The following is a 19,980-nucleotide window of genomic DNA, read 5'->3' as shown; positions in this document are numbered from 1 at the left end:
CTTAGTAACCATAAAATAATTTATAAATCATTTTGTTGAGCGACATTAAAAATGGCGGAAAACATGATGGCGTCTGTTTTTTTTTTCAATTGAAGACAGACTTTTAATAATATAGCTGTCTCTTTTTATCACATACAAAACTACATTTAGGCGGCAGACACGCGGAGTAATCAATATGTCCACGTGACCTATCGTCAGTCTCGCTTCATTCGCAGCTCGCGTAATTGCAAATGCAAAATGTGGAAACGTTTAAATTTCTATAAAATATTATCATATTGTGGTTGAGTTTTTGTGTTATGTTATCAAAATGCCTGCATCAATTGGTGTTAATTTACGTGTAACTGGCCATTGTAGCCAAGGCGGGAGAAAGTATATGGAAGATTTGTTTTCTGTTGCGTATCAACAAACTGAGGATGAGAGAGATTTAGAATACGCTTTTTTCGGAATATACGATGGTCATGGTGGAGGTGAAGCTGCCGCCTTTGCTAAGGAACATTTAATGGACTCTATAGTAAAGCAGCGTCAGTTTTGGTCCGATAATGACGAGGACGTTCTGAAAGCTATTCGCAATGGTTACATGTTGACCCACTTGAATATGTGGAAAGAAGTAGGTAAATGTCGAATCCAGATTGTCACAACAATATGAGATATCCATCATTGTATTAGGACGATGCCTCGAGCCATTTCAAGGAGAGACTAATGTACCTACGAATCGTTTTGCTTGACCTTGTTGTATCTACTCATTATTTTTTTAGAGTACTTTGACATTGAGTCAACAAAAGAATTTCAAATGTCTCATGAAGTTTGTTTTTTATTTGATAGGTTAGATAATATCGTATTCTGTCGAATAGTTTCTACAATGTGATGTTGCAAAGTTTCGGAAATCCCACACATTTGGCCAAAGTGAAAGCTGTATTACCAGTTTCGGTTTTTATGTTCTTTCAAGTTCCCTTTTACCCAAATCTATGTAATAACAAGAGGTCAAGCATTGCCAAATTTTTGTTTTCAGATGAGGTGAAGAAAAATTCAGTTTTCTGAAATTGTATAAAAATCATTTTTGGCTTTCATGTGTAATGTTTATATTTTATGTTTTCAGCTAGTTGTGGTCGTTTTTCTCACACAAGTGTATTTGTCTTTCAGAAAAATGGCCAAAAACAGTAACAGGGTTGCCAAGCACTGCTGGTACTACAGCAAGTATAGCATTCATAAGACGTGGCAAAATTTATATTGGCCATGTTGGTGATTCTGCTATTGTACTCGGTTACCAAAAAGATGGTTTGTATATAATAATAAACTTTACAATACAACTAGAATGTTGATATTAACCCATTGAGCCCCGAACGGCCAGATCCGGCCGCGACACAATAGATTTTCTATTGTGTCTGTGATTCCGGGGCCTGATGGATTAAAAGATTCGGAAAGATATAAAGATAGGAATAGTACTAGTACATGCCAGAATATTTTCTATGTAAATAAATGGTAGTGAATAGATAAGTCAAATCAACAATTATCCAGAATCCATATTAATATGTTGTTCTTTTACATATTGTTCTTGTATTTTCTGAAATGCTTAATTTTATTTTCGATATAACAATATTTGTTCTTTCAAATGAACATTGTCATAAGTTCTATTTGATTAGAAACTTGTGCATTAGTTATTATTACTTCTATAGAAGTTTTAATATTTTAAGAAAATAATAACCATTGCCCATTGCCCCAGGTCATATTTTTGTGTGTGTATCTGAACAAAGTCACAGAATATGTTACATTCACATCAACAGGTTGTGAAGAATGGGCAGCCAAACCTCTAACATTGGATCACAAGCCAGAATGCAGTACAGAGATAGAGAGAATACAGCGTTGTGGAGGCAAAGTTGTGTCAAAAGCAGGTGTACCTAGAGTGGTATGGAACAGACCTCGTCCAGGGCACAAGGGGCCCATTAAGAAAAACACACCCATGGATGAAATACCGTTTCTGGCTGTAGCACGATCTTTGGGTGATCTATGGAGTTACAATCCTCAAAATGACGAATTTATTGTCAGCCCCGATCCTGACGTTGGAGTGTTGACTATTGATCCCTCTAAGTTCCGGTAAATAGATTTTTATTTCTTAAAACGGTTGTAGAATTTTATTATGAACAAAAATAATGTATAAATATTGAATAGCAACAATGTTGTTAACAACAAAATTTGGAGTATTTAATGAATTGTTTGTACAAAAAGCTACAACTTATCCGCTTTTAGTATAGCAAACGATTGCAAATTAAAAAAAAAAAACTCATATACTTCTTGCCATTCTAAACAGTTCTGCTGAGGTATATTTATTTTCTTGAAAATTAAGACCTTTAATGAGAAGTTATTGTTGCAATTTTATAAATCGAATTTAATTACATTATCAATAAACATACTATATAAGTAAATAATATATTTAAATTTATTTCAGTTGTCTAATCTTTGGTACCGATGGTTTATGGAACATGATTTCACCGGAAGGAGCAGTGAGCTTAGTGCAAGCTACAGAGAAACACAACGAGGCAGCGTTAGTTGGTGGAGGGAATCAACCCAGGGACTGGTTAAACCCCTCAAAGAGTCTCGTTGACCATGCTCTTGAGAGGTAAATTACATATAAAAAAATGTGTGCGTGTACTAGTGTACACTCGTAAGAAGTGAAACTTCTTTATGACCTTATTTTTTTTAAAATAATTTACAGAAATACGTCAATCACGCGTGGTAGCGATAAAAACAAGATGGCGCGTAACGAAAAAATGTTACACTAAATTTTTTTCCAACCCCGATAAAGAAGTATCACTTTAATAATACTTTAATATTTAATATAATAATAGCACAGTATGGTTGAAATGAAAGTAAAAATTGTAAATTTTAATATGTAATTATTAAAGAGATTTGCCATGTTGATTAATCGATCACTTTCTTATTGCTCAATGAATGTTACGTTATGTTTTTGAAGTGCTTACTGATCAAGTTTTGCAATAAATATTGATGAAATAATGTCATCAACATTTTACATGTACAAAGAAAAATTATTACAAAATATACTTATTTATCTTATCTTAATAAAAACATTGGTTATATGTACTTATAACTTATTTGTATAAATAATATTTTTTTAAAACCTTGGTTAACCATTTTCTATGTTTTTCAGATGGTCCAACACTAGAATGAGAGCAGATAACACATCAGTAGTTACCTTAATGTTAGACCCACCGGGGCCGCCTAGAGCCACCGTCCTTCGATCCAGAACGCCACAAAAACCTCAGACCTTAGTGTCACCCGCAGCACCTTCACAACCCGTAGGAACCGCATCAAAGGTGGATGAGGCTAAACCCGATCCCAGCACGGAAGGCGAAAACCGGCAGGTCCCACAGAACGGCCTCACTATCATGACGCGGTACTCCGACGTCGATAAGCCTGCACCCGCCGCCGATGAATCCGAGCGAACTCCCCTTCCTCCCTGCGCCTCAATAGACGGACGTTTCTCGGTCGGAGCTCGAGAGGAATCCAGCAACGATAGTAAAGAAGACAGCGACACCATTTTAAACTACGGCAACCCCGCCGAGTCCTATTTTATGGCGCGTTTACTGAACAGAAGTCGCGTCGTGAATACGCTGTCCGAAGTCTACGACGAAATAGTCACTGGCCGTCCAAAAGATTCCGCCGAGCCCCGCGAGCCGTCACCCGCACCTGCGACCGCTCTGCCTGAAGAGAAGAGCGAGGAGAGCCGGCCACCCGCCGGACCTCGACAGTCTCTACCGCCAGAGGAAACAACCAACGCCGAAGTTCCCGCATCGGAGTCGGACGACATCAGCATACAGATAAACGAGGTGTCGTCGAGTTCGCCCACAGAGGCGCCCGCACGACCCCGCGGCCGGCGCTTCCGGGAGCCGCGCCGCGAGCCCGCCGCGCCCAACGACCGCGTGCTGCGCTCGCACCACGAGCCCGAGCCGCAGCGCCCGCAGACGCGCCAGGCCGCCACGCGCCTGCGCGAGCCCGCCGCCCCCGCGCCCCCGGCCGTGCCCGCTCCCCCCGCGCCCGCGCCCGCCGCCGAGCGCGTGGTGATCCTCACGCGGCGCGAGCTGCGGCCGCCGCCGCGCCGCGCGGCCGCGCCCGACCCCGACGAGGCGGCGCGGCGCACGCGCTCGCAGCTGGCGGCGCGCAGCGGCGGCGGGCCGGCGGGAAACTCGCCGCGCGCCCCGGGGCCGGCGCGGCGGGCCCCGGCGGCGCCCGCCCGCTCGAAGGAGAACCGCGGCGCCGCGAGCCGCCGCGCCCGCGCCCGCGCCGCGCGCGCCTCGCCCTCGCCGCCCTCGCGCCCGCCGCGCACGCGCCGCGCGGATGACGAGGCGGAGGTGCACTCGACGACGGCGGACCGCGAGGCGCGCGCGCTGCGCTCGCGCAACGACGCGGCGGGCGAGGCGGGCGGCGCCAAGCGGCCGCGGCTGGACGACGGCAAGGCCAAGTGCGCGCGCGCGCTGGGCAAGCGCGCGTCGGGCCCGTGGGCGCCCGCGCTGGCGCTGCGCAACCGCCTGCGCCGGCGACTCGTCAAGTAGCGCTAGGGCGCGTCCCCGAGTGTGGTGTTGCAACGGTGCCTTCGAAGTACTGCCGATGTACTCTATTGACTGTTATGTCGCGCGTGGTTCGCGAGAGATCCAAAGATGACTGCGTCGTATACGGTTAGATTTCTGTTGTTTTTTTTTTTTATTTTATTTTATGGCTAGTTCGAGCTCGAATCGTAGTCAGTGCTGCGATCGAATCCTTAGTTGTTTAGCGCCCGCCGCCCGCGGCACCCTATTTTAGTTCTCGACTGTTAGTTTTCCGTTCGCTTCGTTCCTGATTATGAATTATACCCACGGTCACGGTCGACGTGAACAATAGTACAAAAGCGTATTGCATAGTTAACTCGTAAGACGAAAGCGTGGACCAGGCGGATAATGTTAGCCCAAATGAATACATATTTATTTATCTATATTTATAGCACCTATCGTGTTGCATTTAACTTTAGGCGAAATGTGAAAATTTGATTTTCATAGGGATCATGTGAAGTCAGAGGCTACATGTGACTGACATTGAACGGTTTGCGATTTTTCACAACCTTATGTACTTTTACAGGAGTTTTCGTTTTGTAGCTAGAGAATGCGATGTGAATTAGATATTGTACCAAGAGTGCTTTTTCAATAGATTAAATATATACAAGTATTTTGTATTACGGATGATAATATTTTTATACAAATCGCTGGTAAATTTATATAGTGTACGAAAACGTTTTTCTTTGCAAAGTGTGACTAATTAATGTCAGAGTTATTCTTTTGGAAAAAGAAATATATTTTGTGTACTCAGTTATTCAAACTTGATTTATATAAATAATATGATAAAAAATCTTTAATTAATGACGTGTCTATAAATTACTTTTTTTCACATGCATGTTTTGTAAATAATTTTTGTCTTGAACGATTTAAGAATACCATTCTTATATATTCTGTTTACCATTAACATTATTTTTACATAATTAACATTATTGTTACATAAGTAACCGCATTGTATATTTACATTTTCTCATATAATGAATTGTTATGCCTACATATAAAAATATACAAAGATTTACCATAAAACTCTTGGTGCTTGAATATTACTTCTAAATTCTTTTATTAAATCTCGATTTCCACTATATTTTAGTCTCCACGTTAATAATAATGCATTGTGATTATAAACCATTGATTTATATTTAAAGACCAAAAACCATTTGTGTTTACGATTTTGTTGACTCTGTAAATTACATTTTAATAAATAAAAATAATTATATAAAGAAATGAGGAACTGTTCCAATGAATTGACTATGTACGTTGGTTTTTTAATGTTTAAAGTCAGTGTACAATAATTGTACATAATTACATCGTATGTTGTCGTCATATTATAGACATAAAATAAATATTGTGCCTCATTTGTTACCGACTTAATGAAAAACATAGGTAAAAGTGTTCTTTGATAAAATGAGATATTATGTATTTTTTATTAAAAAATAAAATTTTATGCAGTGTAATTAGCTGTAAAAGAGAATATAATATAATTTGTTAAGATAATTGTGTAAAGGTCTTAGTGAATTTACAAAGCACTGAAGTGCAATTTGATTTGTAAAGTATGGAAATCCCATTGTTTACAAATATATTTATTAGTAATAATCTAAATTTTATAAATTATTATTAGGATACTAATTGAATTAACTTTTTGAACGATGTTTAGTGTTAAAAACTAAAAGCTTTTTATTTGTTAGGAATGGCAGGTGCAAATGTTAACATATCGACTGTACTGTGCTTTTCGTTGTTTATAATAAATGGGATTTGCATACTAAGCTCGAAAGACGCAGTTTTTTTAGCATAACATGTGCAAGGATATAGAATGTTAAGTTTCAGAGTATTTGACTACATTGTTTGAGGGTGAGTTGTATATGGCCTTGATCGTAATACATTTGGTGGATATAGCGTGTACCGCTAACGTTAGTGGGTGAAGCTGAAACAAATTTATAACTATACATAATATTAATACCTATTAAAGTAAAGGATTATTGTAGACTTTATTTTTTGATTTAAATAAAGTTTGTATGAAAGACGAACTCTGTTTTATTTACGCTTCGGCCACGGCAGTTGAATGCGGAAGCTGTTACGGTGCGATCCCTTGCACTAGGCATGAATGGGCGCCAACCCGTCCCTATTTCACTCGCATCTGTCTCGAACAATTGCCACCCGGCCACCCTCCTATACCAACTCGCTAGGTTATACGTTGGACGCACGCTCGTCGCTCTGTGTCCTGTCGTTTCTACCCGGCCGGTCGTCAGTTACGCCACGATCGTAGTATGTGCCGCGTCTAGTTTACATTATTTAGTGTATTTCAATATGTATTTATGCAAATAAAGTGAACAAAATATATTTTTAGAACGAGGTGGTTTCGGTGGTTCATCTAGATCCGTATATTTGAATTGAGTATAGAGCCGCTTTTGACGTGAAAAAACGCGGGAAACAGGATTTTTTTAGTGCGTGCGTTTAGTTATCGATCGGGACTGCTCTACTGCATTGCAACGGTGCAGGACGATAAAAGATTGTACGGTTTTGTTTACATCGTGATGTTCCATATTCTAAAAATAAACGAATATGTTCATACAATAAGTATCTAAACTCGTATCGCTTTTTATATGATGGTAAAAATATAGCTCCATTATTGCGTAGCATTTTGTTTCGTATATTTTTATCATATCATCTAGCAAACGGACACAGCCTATTTTATTATTAAACATGATGACGATAATACATTCCCCATATTATCGAACTGGCTCTACCAGTTTTTTATTTACCATTGTAACGTATATCCAACAATTTGTTGATCATCTACATTCTACCGTTTTGAGCACATAATAGCAGCTTTAAAGTTTTCGCGATGTATTTTGATAAATTATAATGGATTAAAGGTTGTCGTTAAGCAATTTAGTTATAATTTTGACTATATAATAAAAAATATTCCTTAAATTTACATATTCAATCAATACATGGTAAAAAAACTCGATAACTTATTGCCGCAGCTTCAAATGGTTAACTTAATTGAAAATGTAGGTTGTTATACAAATATTCAGGTTTCCAAGGAAGTCTAGAATCTTACCAGATTTCATGAGCGTGACATGACGTAAAGAAACCCTATACAAGGCTAGATAAAGACAACACATAATATGATAGAATGGAATTGCGTAGATTTAACTTGAATCGCCCAACAAAAGGACGAGTTACATTTTTTGTCCATTGTGTGTAACATAAAGACAGTGCATAAGGATTAGCGTACAATGCTTGTTTTTATGAATTAGTAATACATTTATCTAATACTGTCTCTAAAATACGTACATATTATGTAAGATTTCGAAAAGTAACACATCGAATTAAAGTTCAGCTTCTAAGCATGAAATTAATTGATATACTTAGATAAAACAATAGACTAGAAATTTATAGATAACATTTAACACAAAATACATGGTTACTATTGATAGAAATTATAATAAAAACAAGTGATTTGGGCTTGCAACGGTAATTTATTTTGCTCCACGGTAAGCGATCTCGTGAAAGTTTCGCGATGTTGTTGTTTTTCGCCCAAGCGCTCGATTTCCATTGTTGACGCTTATTACTGGGGACAGTGGACATGATTTATGATTATTATGGATAGCGTCAACTACCTGAAATTTTGGACAAAACAAAAAAAAGGTATTTCGCTATGATCCTGTTAGGACGTAAATAAGTGGGATTGTGTGTTTATGGTTAAATATTTTAGCACTGTAGCTAGTTTATTATTTAGTTATCTATATATTTCAGTATATAGTAGGCATATATTTAAATAACTTCAATAGTAGTTACTTTCACACAAGTCAGAAGTCACAACACAATCGAATGATATCGTGATAACTCATCACTTCATCATTGTCACTCTTACTCGTACCTACATAATCCATGATACAAAATTATTAACATTTCTATAGACTGTTAACTATGCATGTCAAGCACTTTAAACATAGACGTAGCTAAATTTACTCATAATCAAGAAAGCGTGTACATAATAAGACGTCTTATAATCTAATTAAATAAAAACATGCGTTTATAATGAGATTTATTGTAAATTAAGACTTCTTGAAGATGTGGTCGCCCTATACATAGAAAACTTAGTAGTGCGGCTGGTTTCATTGGCCTTTAGTTAAGTAACTGCGATTTTACGATACACAGCAGTGTGTTGCACTATTTCCTATTTTATACCCGGGTCATTAGGCATACCTTAGATACCTAGTTCTCATAATCACATAATAAACAATAGATCGATTTGATGAGCCCATAAAAATTTAAATTTCGAATTTCAATTCTAAATTTCAAAATTAGAAGGCGACTGGAAATATAATTTTAATTTAAACAATTCGTCATGTATTTTTAATGTTTGCAGAACGAACCACTCGAACTACTTCTAAATAATAGTAAAATAAGAAACTTAAACTTTATGTGATTTTTCCAAAGAATTGAACTGAAGCTGTGATATATTTGTGTGTAGTGTCGTGGTATTGATTATTAATTATTGGATGTCGATTTGGATATAAAAAATGGGTAAGTTTTTAAATTTTATTTATTTATAATTATGTAATTATAACTGCAAGCATGATAGAATAACTATGACATCAATTGAAATGTTTGTGCATGACGTGTAAGTTCCTGGATCTATATAATAATGTTTTAATTTATTAACGTCTATCCAGGGTATAGGTTTTAGCTGCCCGTCGTATTGCTTTTAGGTATAGAGCTTAGGTATAGACTATAGGACTAAATAATAGATATATCACCTATCCAAATAGGTACCTCATAATAATTTTACGCCGACAATATTTCGGCCAGTTTTTGTTTTTACTTTTTGCATGATAAGAAAAGTCAAATATTTCCACTGTGACTTTCGGATTCTTTCTAATGTAATTTTTTCCATATCTACGACGCGAGGCAAAAAATGACTAAAAATGTGCGTTACGTTACAGTTATTTTACTTTCACTTATTCAAACCTTCCATTGTTTTTATTGAAAAGTACATCACGTATTATTGAAAAGTACATCACGTATTATTGAAAAGTACATCACGTAATTATTATACATAATTAGGTACCTACATTAAACGCTAATGCATGTAACTGAAAGTCAAGTAGGTAGTTATCTGAAATTTAAGTTAAAAGTCAAATACCTACATATTAACTCAACCCTAATCCTGACAAAAAAACCACCCACCACCGCTTTGGGAACGTCATTTCAAAATTATTTCATAAAAAATTGAACCAATTCATTTTGTAAACTTCTTCATTACTAGCATTACGTAGCAAATATTCACTTTGGTCTGACGTAGTTTATATGTAGGTAGTGCAGCGAATATTGAATTAATCTAAGCAGGATCGCTATAGACTTGTGACCCTAAATTATACCAGTACGCCGACGCGTAGCCTTTCCATACATTTGTATTAATTGCAAAGCTTTCTGTTTGTTATTAACCTTAATACCGGGACTTACCGACTTAGGTATTGATGCATGAACAGGGGATGTATGCAAACTGCAAAGAGAAACCCCACATTGCAATTCTTTGCATTTTGCGTAAATCTAGAATTAATTTATTAGAACAGAATATTGCTTTTTAATTTAATTCTATATGAAATATTAAAAATGTTCTTTTGATACATAAAAATACCAAAAACTTGTTTTGTGTATAAATAAATAAAATAATAAAAACACGTTACCAATCGAGATTTCAGAGCGTTTATTAGAAACATCAGTTTAAAGACAAGAATATTGTTTGATAATAATGTGTAATTTACAATCTGCGCCCGGCGGTTTCAACCGCATTGCTCCGCTCCTGTTGATCTTAGCGTGATGATATAAGGTATAATTCTGCCTTTCTCGATAAATGGGCTATCTAACACCGTACGAATTTTTCAAATCGGATCAGCAGTTCCTGAAATTAGGACGTTCAAACAAACAGACAAACATTAATATAGACATTAGTATAGATCTGTACACAGAATAATCATAAAACAGTATAGCAAATATTCGCAACAGTGCACACAAGAGGTCCTCCTTGAGTCTATTTCTAAATCGAACCTGTCTCCACCATTTGATATCTTCCCACGTACTGTATATCATTAGTTTGATTGACTTTTATACTGTATTAATTATCCCATTGACCACCGTAAGCCCCGATCGGGCCACGACACAATAGATTTTCTATTGTGTCTGTGATTCCGGGGACTGATGGATTAAAGTTACGTGGTTCACATGTAATTTGAGCTTTTACTTTTCTCTGATTAACTATTAACTATCAACACATATACATATATTTAACGTAGGAAGGTTGATTCGTATGGGTGTAAATATGATATTCAGAATGAATCTAGCGGTCCCGCGCAAACTTTGCTCGCAAAAAAATATTTTTTTTACGATTTTTGCAAAATTTTTCAATATATAAATTAAACATTTCCAAATGATGTAGGAAATGCTTAAAACATAATATGTATGTATATATGCTATGTAGTAGTATGATAAATATGCTATGCAAATATTTATATTGCTTTTCTTCAGCATTTTGCCCACAACTTAGTCGCCCTCACAAGTCACAGAGGACATAATAGGTAGATTGTCTAAGACCAACCTACCTACTGAGCGATATTTATATTTATTATTTACATTAATTTTTTATACTGACATTAATATTAATACATTGTACACCATATGATGAAGTAATTCATTTGTTTTTCAAATACTGTATTTTATTACAATGCGAGCTGCTTTATATCGCTCTAATACATCAATAGATAATACCCTCCTACGCGGGATATTGGTACAATAAATTATCATACATTAGTCGTAATTGATGGATAACATTATAACAAAATAGGTCACAAAAAACAATGTGACTGTGACACAAAATGAAGTTGTAAACAAACAAACAATACACCATTGTACATACATATTATCTACAACTAGGTACCTACCTCGAAAGAAAAAATCAAATTGAATCATATCCAGAAATTAAAGATTTAAACGGATTTAAACACGATTATATTATTATCCTTATGTTTCGTCGTTTGTTGTTCCTTCAAAAATTGCATTTATGATTTTGTGTGATTACCTATGCTCTTTTTTTTCTAGAAAGAAATATCTCTTAGGTAATAACTTCAATAATCTTACTATCCCCTTTAATGCAATGCAATAATGAATGGATGATCCGCTAGTTAGCCTCCTTAAAAAGAAATAATTAGACGAGCCCTACTAGTATCCAAGAATACATAAATAATAGACTTCTTGCATCGTAATAAAATTAAAACAAAGCTAGCTTATAAATACCGTAATGTAAGGTTTCGTATCTATAAATATACTACTCCAAAGCAGTTGTACAATCTAGTAAATTGCATAAAACAAGACAGACATAATAACAGTTTGTGCAATATTCATATCCGCTCGCCTCACCGTCTCGTATATTTAGAGTTGCCAGAAGTAAAGCATTTATTAGCCAATTCATATATAGCTTTGCGTATAAATTAGCTGGTAATACCTATACAGACTACAGTATTGGTAGACTTGTAGTTAGTAGTTAACTACTGGTTACTACTTACTATTTCTTTCATAAATTATTGGAAATTAGAGAAAATAGAGACTAACAAAACAATTTTATTAAAATACGTATTATTTACATGTAGAGAATATACGAAAGAACTAGGTACCTATCAGGTTTTTCTCCTGTAACAGTAGGAGGTACAGTCATTGGTTAATGTTAAAACATAAACACATTCTTCAAGATGATGGTAAATTTACAAAAAACATACATTAAAACATATTACTTTTTTTTAATATAACTGGTCTTTAAATTCTACTGCCTAACTCAATGTTAAAACTGATGAAATGGCACATAACACATTTGTCCAAGGTTTGAGTCGAACTGTCGCAAACTAAATATTAATCATCGCCTTCGGTGTCACTTATAAAACGGAAAACATGGCATTTCATAAATAGCAGGCAAATATCACAGGATGTATCGAAATATTGGAGTACCTACAAGGCCACTGCAAGTTACAGTTGGCTCGTAATGAATGGATCTGAGGTGCCAAGGCGTCTGTAGGCGGTGGGTGTTTACGAAAACGCATTGTTATCCCGACGTTTTCGGCTTTGTTGCATAATACCAGCTTTGCTCTGTGCCCTGTCAATTTAACTGAGCGGTTTAAATGCTGTTCTGCAATATGACAATCTCTTTTTGATTCTGGCTTTGATAGCTTTGCATGAAGGCACATATTATTATCAGTATCATCTCAGACACGATACGGCTCAATAGATATTTAATTATAGTTGTACTAATTACTAGGTATACACAGATAGATTTTGTGAGACTTGTGTTAATAGCCATCATATCATTATTGATACTGACATTCGACAATGAAATTGATCATAGGTAGTTCTAAGATCTAATTTTGATCTGGACACAACCTCAATACGGGAACAGAAATGACGACCGATTTATTCATCATAATTCATAAGTACCTACTAGGCCCTTAAAACCTCTCGACTCTAAATCTCAAAATTTAATGTAGGCGAAACTATAATAGTATTGATTGCACAGTACAATAAAAAAAATAAAACAGCGATAGAAAATATTTTTCAAGGTTCACAATTTCGAATGAATAGTTTACAGATAACGAATTTCATTACTATTTAACACATATTTATCCAATGAATTTTATTTGCGAATTTAAAACCTTATCACACCCACTTTGTGAATGTTGATGTGTTGACGCAACGTCTCGATTCCCGCGCAAAAGTGTACAGTGACAGGAGAAGCGCGCGAAAAGCAACACGACAGATTAAAAATTTCACGTGATAAAAAAGTGTAGTGCGATTAAAGGAACCATAGTTTTTTGTAAAACTTATCTTTATCAAATCTTGTAAGTTGATAAGAGAGGCGTGTGTAGAATTTAGTTTGCACTTCGTTTTGTGATAGTAGCTAAGTGTCTCTGAAGTATATTGTGTGTTTTATGTGAATTGTTAATCAAAGAAGTGTTTTAAGAAAATTTCCTTACAGAAAATTTGTTTTTGGCGTCGTAATAAGTTGGTAAATACTATTTATTTTACAGATATTAAATTTTTTGATGCTATGATGAGGTCAATGAAGGTAATGCGATACGTACCTACTTGATAAAATTATGATATAACAATTACTAAGATAACTAATGTCTTCAAGATTCTGTTTGGGTTATAAACATTTGAGGAATTTAAGACGTTGAATTTAAACAGGATTTATTAAGATTGAGGCTTTGCCCCTTGTACCTACACAATATTCCCTAGTACATATAAGTAGCTAGCTACTAGTTATTATTCTGTGGTATAAGAAAATAAATACTTTAATATTAAACCTCATACTATAATTTTCTTCGAAAAAAGGGCTATTAACTTTTGATGGTAGCCCATTGAGTTAAAATTTTCCCATAGAGATAATATAAAAGTGTAAATATTTAGTTTTAACACTAAAACAACAATGTGTTTCTTAGAACCGGAATTACATATGATATTGTGTGATCAAATTGTATCTAGATGTAATACAACACCTGTGTACAAACGGGTTTATACCTAACGCTAAGGTTGTCAAGTTGACAGTTTTTTCTGCGGTTTATAAGGTTTTTTAAGTTTAAATATAATAGTTATGTATAGGTCTACCAGAATCTGATGGCATATTTATATTTGAAAAATAAAAGATTTTCATGTGGCAACTTTATTTGACAACTATCAAATTGGTTGTCAAATTATTTGTGTTGATGATTAATTTTTATGATTTTGTCTTCAAAATCTTCGAAATGTCGATAAAACCGCTGCGATCACAAGCAAGAGGTGTTGTTTACAATGTGTATAGAAAAATTTTCGATGAAGAAGGGTCAAACACATCATAATTTTTAATTTTAAAGCGCGTGAAAGATTTTATTGCTAAGTGGGACTTACCCGTTTTGATACTTTAAATTAAAAATGTTATTAATAGGTAACTATAATATTGTTTGTTGATTTAAATATAATTTTATGAAAACTTATTACAGGAGTTTCCAATTCGGCTATTTGTCAAGTCCAAGGTGTACAAGTCAATTTTATAATGTGTTAATACTTACGAAAATAAACATGATTTTATTTTATTATTGTTTTATTTTATAAAAAATTATAAACAATCGTTAATTAATTAATAAGTTTTGATCTGCATTATCATTACATCCATATTTTCACATGCCATAATGATATACATATATTCAAATATAGGTATGTGTAAATACATAATATTATGTATTATCTTTAGAAAAGTAATATGTATTTTATACATTTATTAAGTACCTACATAATATTACGTGGATATCTCATTATTAAATACAGTATTATCCACTTGTTTAATGCGACTAATGATATTGAGGACAAAATAAAATATACGCAGTATCAAAATCGTTCAGTCCATTTTCCCTAGGGTTGCAAACTCAAAATTTTGATTTCCCTAATTGCCATCAGATTCTGGTTTACCTATACTAGAAATCTTTAATCATTTTAAATCATATTATTGCTTGCTAATTTGATCACTCTATTTCACTAGGCAGATGTTTAAATCATTCGAAAGTCCATAAACTCAGACGCGCTAGAACAGATGAACAGATATCGATTAAATTTTGCGCTGAAAATCTGAAATACATTACCACCGAGAAAAGTATATTTATTATCGGGGTCAAATCATGGTCAAATACTAATTAAGATGCACCCGCGATCGCTTTTTACGACGCGACGCGAAAATAATCATTAGGTATTTTGGACATATTTTTTAGAATTGGATATTTTCTCAATTATTTTAAAATTTTACTTAAATCGGTTCGATTGTTCATTGTGAAATCAAAATAAACAAAGGGTCATTTGCTTGCGTATTTTTATTTTTTATTACCATGTTTTGCTGACGTAGATGTCATTAAAAAGTACCTAAGTAAAGTTAATTTTGTACCTATTTATATTTATTATTATACTCAGTTAGTTATTGTAAAATCTTTCTTTCATTTTTGGTGAATCGTCATTAAAATAAAGTTTAGCATCATGATCATAATTTTTGTAAACGATGTTATAACTTGTATGTGATTTACAAACATGCACACATAACTACTTTCACCGACATTTTTAAAAATACATTAGCTTGCTAAAACATTTAATAATTTTACGCTTTTCATCACATAACTAACTACAATGCTGAAAATATGTTATTTATTGAACATAATAAACAACATAAACATCCATAAAATAAAATTTAACCATAAAATATAATAACAATCACCTTATCATAATAACCAAACTTATTATACTATACAATAATATTAAAAACAATATGTCGGAAATAAATCGATAACTCCAAGGCAGGATATCCAAAATTGAACACATTAAAATATAACAGGAAAGCGACAGAGTTATAAATTTAATTTATTTATATTGTGCATTCGTGTGATGTTAAAAGTTAAAACGCATTATTTTTGAAGACTAGCTGCACACGCGGTTTCTCTTGCCGGTTTATTTTTTATCCGTGCTCATCAGTAACTAGTAACTACCTTTAGTATTCGCCGCATTTCTATCATCAAAACAAATAATCATATCTCATCATCAACACTAGTTTTTGCGGAACAGCGGAAATTATTCTGAACGTGTTTTTTTTTTGTTAAGCGTCGTCTTTTATTAGTACCTAATGCTGTTTTGCATATTTATTTTAATCAATTATGAACAAATATAGATTTTACTTTAAAACATACAATGGTATTAATAATTATTTAAAGTAAGAATGCCATAACATCAAGGAAAACCAGTAAAATATAATATATTTCCTACTATTGCATTATTAGCAGTACTGTCGGTTATATTTGAATTTAGGGAAAATTAATTCTAAAAATAATAGTGTAACGATAATATGTGTGATATCGCTACTTACAAAGAATATTTATACGCTTTATGGTATTTTTATTATTATAATTATAACGATTACAACTTGTTTTGCCTCCTATTTCTACAATTTAGTAGCTTTTTCTATTCCTCTTCACGGAGCTCAGTAGAAATTAGTCAGTCGTTTATAATCTCATGTCTTTCATAAATTCATAAATAAAAATTAGTAAACAGGTCGTAAAATATAAAAATCATCGCCACAGAATTAATGGTAATAAACAAGATTGCGTAGGCTGTAAGATTGCAGTCGATACCCTTGTCATACACAAATATATTTATGATCTAACTACATATAATATTATGCATTGCGTACCTGGGCTGTATGTTAATGTCCTTCCTATATCAAACATGTTAAATAAATCTAGTCTTAAATCTAGGTTATTCATGTGGAAAATACGTTTTTAGAGAATTGAGATAGAATACAGTAAGTAACAGAGATCTTAGTTTAGGAGGACAAGTCATTAATAGGAATATTAAAGGTTAGAATGCCGTATCCCCCCATTATCCCCCTTATTATTTACTTATATTTCAAAGTGGCAACACAAAGTCTAATGGTCAACTACAAAAAATGAAACTAGGCGATTGCTGGTAACTATCTATATAAATATGAGGCGGGTAGTATTCAAATATATTTTTGCTACTTACTCCTAATAGGTACGCGTCTAATCATTAAAAAATTATCCAACATCGGAAGAATATCGAGTATAAAATATAATTGCGGTGGTATTCTATGTTTTGCTTCCTGACTAATTAAAAACTTTCGTAATCTACTTACTATATAAAAATAAGTCGGGTTTTCCTTCCTGACGCTATAACTCCAGAACGCAAGAACCGATTTCCACGGTTTTGCATTCGTTGGAAAGGTCTCGGGCTCCGTGAGGTTTATAGCAAAGAAAAGGTGTCTCTGGTGGCGAAACGGAGTTCGCCGGGTTTGCTAGTAATTTATCATTATATGATTTGGTTGATTGATTGAGGGCGTTACTCAGTACCTAGGTAACTAAAGTTAATAAGTACATATATATATGTTTGTGTTGGATATTTATTTGGAAGACATTATGCAATACTTTGTAACATCTCGCTAAAAGCTGAGAAGAATTGAAACATCTTGGAAAAGCTTAGCTTAAAAAAATAGGTTTAAGAGCAGAGGAAGTTGCGTGAGTAGAAGATAATTAATTACCTACACAAGGATCTAGCTCTTATCCATATGTATATGTTAAAACAGGGCCAGTATAATTCAATTATACATAGCGTACTATCAACAGCGGATGGCGAAAGCAGTTTAGATACCGACGTCATTCATAAACAAGACATTTCCTTTCGTTTATACTTATTATAACGTTTTTCCATTCATCTGTTCATTGAACATAATACCTATGAATTCGTCGTAATTTTATCATACAAATATAGCTTAAAATTATAGATATTATCTAATAATAGGTATATTTAATTGATATGCTTTGACTAAAATGCATCTTCTTTTCTAGCTGATCTCATATCAACTTTTAGCTTCAAGTCCCTAAACGCTAATTTCGTTTATACGTAAGTACCTCTAATCTAATAAATAGATAAGATAAAATAGTTCAAGGTCACTTTTGCTACCTCAATTACGCAATGCGTCATACTCAATGCTGTATCACATAGAATGTTTTTAATTGGTCATTAATTACGCCTAACATTCCAATTTACAGTACAATTTATAATATGTAGTACTTATAGAGTACTGAGTAAGCTCTATGGGATTGAGTTTAACTGCGAAAAGTTTTTGCTATGTAGCTTATTAGTCATTATAAACCTATTATTTATATTTTAACCCATATACCTCTACTACAGCAGTCAGACTCCGTGCGGCTTTTTGGGTATTTGGATAAAAGTTCGTCAATATACAAAACCATAGACTACCACTCTAGACCACTCTAGAAGTCCATGTCCTCTAGTGGGTTAAGTGGTAGATGCTGTGTTTATGTGTTTCACTGATCGATTTTCTTGTTGTTCTTGTACAGGCAACTTTCGATCGAAATAACATTTTCAATAACCTCCTCTTTCTTGAAGTCATTTAAAAAGGACCTATAAATATTTAAGCCTTGTGAAAAGGATGCCTATAATCGCAAGGGTGCATAATATGAAGAAAGAACTATGGTTAGTGTTTACAGTATTCTAACTGAATAACTTTGGACCCCGTCAAGCTTTGGACCTTAGCCAACATATTATAAGTTGTAAAACTGTACCCTACGAATAAGGCTCAGACACCCAGTACATGAAATATGGAAATAGTATGATGTCATGAGGGTTCCATAGTAAGAGCCATTTCAGACTAGCGTGTTTTTCTGCGCGTATTACGCGCTTCAAAAAAGCAGACTAGCGTAAACGGGCATATTTCGGTGTGTTCGCTCTAACGTATCTAGTATAGTATAAAATATTTGTATTATCTGTGATTGTATACGAGCTTAGAATCGCGTCAACGCTCGTACGAGTTGAATTTGTCACAAAAGGTGCTAGGTATATTATATGCGTCTAAACGTGCCAAGATTCGCTTCCAAAAACGAGCTCATACGCGCGTATAACACGCTAGCACAGTATTACAATATAGGAAATATGTATATTGTAATACTGTGACGATAGTATAAAATAACATAGTAAAAAGAAAGACGCCAGTCTGAAACCGCTCTAATGAAGGGGGCGAGTGGGTGGCTACTGGCTACTGGCGAGTAACGTACTAACGTAGCGATTTCTTGTGTTTTAATCTGTGGTTTTAATATTTTATTGGCCATAAAACATTTATTGCGTTTGTCCATTTAAATAGTTGTAGCTCTAAAATGATGAATCGCATGAGAACTGTGTCTATGAGTATGGAGGTTATTGAACTATTGCTATTTCTATCATGGACATGGATGCAGGATGTTTAAGGAAAATAGATGACGAAGATAAGCTGTTCACTTGGTACTTAAAAATAATATATAGTAATACCCTAAAAACCTACTACGTTAAATATTCTCTAATATTAATTATTTTTCAATAAAATTAAATGCAGTCTGACGAAATTATGTTTCTTCAAGATCGGTCAGAATTAGTTAGGAAGTTAGGAAGCGTCTAGAAAGGGTGCGCAAAGTTAATGAACTAAAATAATTATAACCTCCTTAGGACCAATGGCCTCATATAAGTACATAAACACCATCACCATTACCACCCAAAGCACCAAAAATTTTTAACTAAATTACCAACCACCGTCCTCATCCGATGACAAAATCGAAAATTCGAAATATCTTAAAAAATACCGCGCTTTTCTGCCTATGATCACTGTGTAACGCGATTGGCTGAATTGAACTATTAGGTTTGGTAGGTAAATGGGTTATCCAATCACAGAATTTTAAAATACTTTAGTTCAAGTTTTTAAAATGGCTGGTCAACGTAACAGAGATAAGTTAAATCGTTAATTATCATATTAATC

General features: G+C 34.6%; 2 protein-coding genes and 1 long non-coding RNA gene across 7 annotated transcripts in view; 2 read left to right on the top strand and 1 right to left on the bottom strand.

The window, feature by feature from the left end:
* LOC149478710 (uncharacterized) overlaps positions 1 to 19,980 on the bottom strand; it is a 124,260-nt gene that overhangs the window by 91,879 nt on the left and 12,401 nt on the right. The gene's annotated exons all lie outside the window — the stretch shown is intronic.
* Pp2C1 (protein phosphatase 2C) lies at positions 182 to 6,622 on the top strand. Its single transcript, XM_089709040.1, has 5 exons — positions 182 to 611; positions 1,141 to 1,275; positions 1,782 to 2,091; positions 2,444 to 2,614; positions 3,164 to 6,622. The coding sequence occupies exons 1-5, from the start codon at positions 308 to 310 to the stop codon at positions 4,563 to 4,565; spliced, it is 2,322 nt and encodes a 773-aa protein (XP_089565166.1). The 5' UTR covers positions 182 to 307; the 3' UTR covers positions 4,566 to 6,622.
* Positions 6,793 to 19,980, top strand: part of LOC149478709 (cytospin-A-like) — a 57,912-nt gene continuing 44,724 nt past the window's right edge. The window contains exons 1-2 of one of the 5 annotated variants that reach the window (XM_089709031.1): positions 6,793 to 6,860; positions 8,974 to 9,131. The gene's annotated coding sequence lies outside the window, so the exon portion shown is untranslated. Of the gene's footprint in view, positions 6,861 to 6,880; positions 6,949 to 8,973; positions 9,132 to 13,370; positions 13,654 to 19,980 lie in introns of those variants that run through there. The other 4 variants (XM_089709033.1, XM_089709032.1, XM_089709035.1 and 1 more) reach the window with 4 other exon arrangements.

This window comes from Colias philodice, chromosome 21 (genome assembly GCF_061535455.1).
Source record: "Colias philodice isolate Cphi_HAF_F1 chromosome 21, ilColPhil1 Martin Lab GWU primary, whole genome shotgun sequence".
Classification (NCBI taxonomy): domain Eukaryota; kingdom Metazoa; phylum Arthropoda; class Insecta; order Lepidoptera; family Pieridae; genus Colias; species Colias philodice.
The sequence above is the reverse complement of the archived record's forward strand: the minus strand, read 5'-3'. Positions and strand labels throughout refer to the sequence as shown.

Excerpts from the sequence above, each read along its gene's own strand:
- Pp2C1 (XM_089709040.1), top strand. The coding sequence starts at position 308 with ATGCCTGCATCAATTGGTGTTAATTTACGTGTAACTGGCCATTGTAGC. Across the intron at positions 612-1,140 it reads GAATATGTGGAAAGAAGTAG|AAAAATGGCCAAAAACAGTA; the intron begins GTAAATGTCGAA and ends TTTGTCTTTCAG. Across the intron at positions 1,276-1,781 it reads ACTCGGTTACCAAAAAGATG|GTTGTGAAGAATGGGCAGCC; the intron begins GTTTGTATATAA and ends TCACATCAACAG.